Raw genomic sequence first — 4,658 nt, 5'->3', positions numbered from 1 at the left:
CCTTCTCCCCTCATCTAATTTCCAAAGAGTATATAAAGGGACAATGCAAGTAGCCCTAGCCACTGCAAAATCATTCTGCCTGGCAATATCTCGTATCCTCTGGAAAACCCGAACCTTTTCTATGGGGGAGAAAGTGCAAAAACGTGGGAAAGAAAAGCTAACCATGGTGATTGGAGAGGAGGGGGATTATTAATATCTTCTAGGTAGCATAATTTAAGCAGATGAGATGGTAAAAGGGGCAGCATTTTAAACCAAAATCCTGCCTTTCTAATAATGATATTAGTTAAAATAGAATCCATTCCCATCTCTAATATCAGAAAAGATTCAGGAGTTGAGGGAGGAAGAGCCCTAAGAAACATGTTCTGAGGTATGTCTACATCATTCCTAGTGGCATAACCTCATACTTCAGTGCCATATTAGATCTGAGAGGTAACTTTGGCTTTGTATACTGAATAGGAGCTTGGACTGATCGTCCTGCTGTAGTTTCATAACATTTCTTTATAGCCACAGCTGATCGGGCTGCCTTAGTTTTAGCTGACTGACACTTGCAGCTAACCCTCTGACACTGTTAGCTGACTGACACTTTAGCTGACCCTCTGAACTGTGCCACCCTCCCCCCACTTTCTTGCAGAGTTTGCCTAGGGTGCAAACACTGCTTTTATGATACTGTCTTTGAGGTTCCAATAGGCAATGGTGGGAATGATGGTGGCAAATAGAAGAGTCACGCTACTAGTCACAAAGAGTAAAAAGTGGCTGGGAGTCTCAAAGGGCAGTTGTTTTTCCAGAAAATAGAAGGAAATATCAAGAAACTGAAGCCTGAAAAATCTCTTGCATTCTTCCTGAGGCACCAGAATAAACAAGAAGCCATCCCTGCAGCTTAGCAGAATAAAGCAGTGCAGAGTTGTGTTAGCATGTTGCAATGGAACGCCTTTTCAGGGGCCTGCAGGAATTGCTTCACCCTGCTAATGAGGAAGGTAGCTGCACTCTTCAGAGGTCTGACACTACTAGAAGGAAGGATATAGTTTAGCTGTTCAGCCCAGTAAGCAGATAAATACCTTACTGAGCAAATTCTCAATTGTCCAGTAGTTCAATCAAGTCTAGGCCTTGGAACATTTACAATCTGCAAGCAGTCAGAATGTCCTGTTGGGAGCAATCTTGCTGTGGTATCGGTATGGACTGGATGACCTGATAGGTCTTTTCTAACTCTAATTTCTATCATTCTGTTAACTGCAGTGGATAGAAAGTTCTCATTATATCTGTTGAACCCTGCATTTGATTCTATGGAGACTCTATTTATTGATGAAAGCACCATGCGATCTGTCTGCAAAATCTTATTGCTATTGCAAGGTCTTTGAGGTCACAATTTCTCATCATGGCATTAATAATTTGTATTTGTATTAATTATTTGTCAAATAGTGATAGCTACCATTTGGTATTTGGACAGATTACAAAAATTACCATTCCCAGAAACCATACAAAAAAATCCAGGTAGGATATTCCTCAAAGTACTTTACTTAATAAGTACGATGATTATTTCATCATGAAATAAAAGGAGATATTCATTTGGGGGTGCATATAATACAGCTAATATAGGCAGCCCAGTTCTGCGTATAGTATGGTTATTTTTAATCAGTAAACATTGGTGTCATCTAGCAATTTTTGTCAACTGCTAGAGTTCAAAACCATTCTGCAGAAAGGGCCAGAGTAAATATTAACAGATCCTTTGCTTAGCTTGGTCACTTGAAAAGGCTGCATAACAACAATGAAAATGCTTTGTCAATCACATTCTATACTGGATTAGTCTTAAAGTCCAAGGAAGAATCAAAGTTCACCCTGGTACATACGCTTCAACATAGCACTCCCTGATATTGCTTGCAGGTTTAACAAAAAAAGAAAACATGAAGGAGAAAGAACAAACTTTAACTATTGTGGAAATTGTAGACGCTTCAAAAATAAAACTGGTGAGCAAATATTTTCCTTGTCGTTCTTCAATAATCTGAATTTAAAAATACGTAGTGTGTGTGTGTGAACTCTTGAACTATTAATCCTAAAACTAATTCTAGACTAGAAGTTACCTCTCTAAAAGGCAGAGCACTAACAATGCAGGATGTTAAATTAAGTTCCCCAGAGCTGTTTACCATAGCAAGCGCAGACATCTCCTCAAATCAGAGAAGACATTGAGTTCTGATTGTCATAGAACTTCAAATGAATTTTGATTACAAGCTTTTCATCTCTTACGAGTTTTCAGCAGCTTTTCATCTCCCCAGTTTGCAGCAGGAGTCTATGGGTGAACTCAATCATGGTTGCGGAGGCACAGGACTCTGCATCAGATAAACCCTCTATATGGGGATTGCATTGAGAGCATGGATATGGAATGGTTCTCATACACCAACTCTGTATCATGGAACAGCAGGATAGGACAATACAGCACCTACAGCGATTGTAGTCTAGTCACAAATCCACCTTTATATGACATGAGTACCCCGCTGTGTAGCATGATGAGGCATGTGATGTATCTTCTGCATTCAGAGTAGCCCCTTGTATACTAGAGGTGGATAGGGTACATACACCTTTGAGAGAGGTAGGATACAACAATTCACCCTGTACCTGAAAAAATTTTGTGTAGAGATAGCAGACAGGATTCTTTAGAATAGGATCTAATTCTCCTAACTTGCTCACTCCTTTTACTTTAAGAACGTTTATACCATCCTATCAAGTCATGATCTTTGAGGAAAAGTGCCAATATTTATTTATGTAAGAATTCTGGAAATTGATGTTTAAACCAATATCTTGATAACCTCACTATTGGTAATTTACCATCCCAACTGAGGAACTGGCAAGAGTCCAGGTGAATGCACTTAAATATTTTAAGTCTTTACTGGAGGAACATTGTTAAAGAATAGTAATAGAACACACAGATCCCTCTCCAGTTCTGCTGAACACCTTCACTGTAGTCAGTGCAGTCACTGTAAACATGCAAGCAATATGGACTCAAATAGCAGCAATGTACAGACAATGTATAGTTCTATATCTCCTTCACCCTATATACATCTTCTTTCCCCCCTAATGGCATCAAGATAGTCCAAGGATGAACAACAGCTGTTTGAAGCAGTACCTGAACAGGACAGAGGTTATGCTGCTGAACAGAGGAAAGCATTTTGAAACATTTGCCATAGCATGGTCTCCTTTGGTTTTAAGGTATGCATCACAATTGGTCAATTCAGTCTGAAATTCAGCAAGTCTGAATTCCTCACTGAGAACTTCTCAGATAGTGGAATCTGTAATGTTTTCTTTTATCTCTGATTGACAAGGGAATACAATCCCGTTCAGGAAGATGACATACATAAATTATCCATACCTTCATCATCTCTAATCTCTACAACCGCAATATAGTATCTTTATTTAGTTTTAGTAAAATTTGGGTAGTTCAAAGTCTTATATCTTGCCAAAAGTAATACAGGGGTAGTTAGTTGAAATATAAGCACTGTTACAGACGGAAGTCAGTCTAAATCAGTGGTCACCAACCAGTAGATCTCCGAGCCTTTTGCACTAGATCTTGGAGCCTCTTGGGGTAGATCCAAGGCTGGAGTGGGGGCTGAGTGTCCACGTGACCCAGCCCAGCAGGTCAGTCCATAGGGGTGGGAAGAGGCGGGGGCTAGATTGAGGCCCCTACGGTGAGGGACAGTGCGGCAGAGCAGCGTTCCCTCTAAGCACACGCCACACAGCTTAGAGGGAACGGTGTGACAGAGACAGACCAGGGGTAAGTTGAGTGGGGTCCCAGCCAGATGGTACTTACCTGCTGGGGAGATGTGCCCCCAAATATTTTTTTTTTCCCTCTGCCTCAATCTGCACCCGCCTTCCCACCCCACAGAGTTACCTGCTGGGTGGGGGGGATGGTGGTGGCGGTGCACATTGGGTCTTGGGTTGCTTTTAAATGCCAAAGGTGATCTCCTACTTAAAAAGGTTCCCCTGACCTTCAAATGTCAATGGCTTGGTGCCAGCATATCTAAAAGATCACCACCAGCTCCAAAATGAAGGTAGCCATGATCAGTTCTGCTCTTCTGATGCAATAGATTTTTTTTCCATGAGGATAAAACTTATCTGTGCAAGAAACAAGCTTTCTTAGAAGCCAGTTAATGGGTATGGTGTGAATTCCCAAAGGAATTATGGACTGTAAATAAGACTTACGAGTTTCTTCTTCAAGTGCAAGGTGCATTTCTTTGACCTTGCCTTCTTTAATATAAATATGTAGGAGTGTGCACATTTAAATTCAACAGCAACAAAAAAGAAACTTGACCCAAACAAAGCAGAGGAATGAAAAAGAGAGAATAAATCATATGACAGACATCACTTAATATTTTACTGGCAGGAACTGAGATATTACTGTGGTTAGTGCAATATAAGGTCTTGTATAGAAGCAAATATTACTGTGAGATTAAAAATATGTAAGAATGTGTATCTAACAGAGGATGCCTATATTAATATTTTAATATAAAGTCGATTTTATTCTTTCCCCCACCTTTTCCACTTTTCATATGTCAGGTTTTTGTGCTGACAAAACAAACATGCATTTATTCAGGGAAAAATCTGAATGGTTTGATATGTGGAATTACAAGGAACTGTTTGGGACCGCGCATTAATTCAGGGGTGCTCAACCC

The 4,658-nt window shown here is 40.2% G+C and overlaps 1 protein-coding gene across 2 annotated transcripts in view; it reads left to right on the top strand.

The window, feature by feature from the left end:
* Positions 1 to 4,658, top strand: part of TFEC (transcription factor EC) — a 67,456-nt gene that overhangs the window by 24,241 nt on the left and 38,557 nt on the right. The window contains exon 1 of one of the 2 annotated variants that reach the window (XM_025204152.1): positions 1,881 to 1,961. The exons of the other annotated variant lie outside the window; for it this stretch is intronic. Coding sequence (XP_025059937.1) covers positions 1,899 to 1,961 — 63 coding nt within the window. The 5' untranslated portion in view covers positions 1,881 to 1,898. Of the gene's footprint in view, positions 1 to 1,880; positions 1,962 to 4,658 lie in introns of those variants that run through there. 2 annotated transcript variants of the gene reach the window in all.

This window comes from Alligator sinensis, unplaced genomic scaffold (assembly GCF_000455745.1).
Source record: "Alligator sinensis unplaced genomic scaffold, ASM45574v1 scaffold65_2, whole genome shotgun sequence".
NCBI lineage: Eukaryota > Metazoa > Chordata > Crocodylia > Alligatoridae > Alligator > Alligator sinensis.
This window is presented reverse-complemented; position numbering and strand designations above follow the sequence as displayed.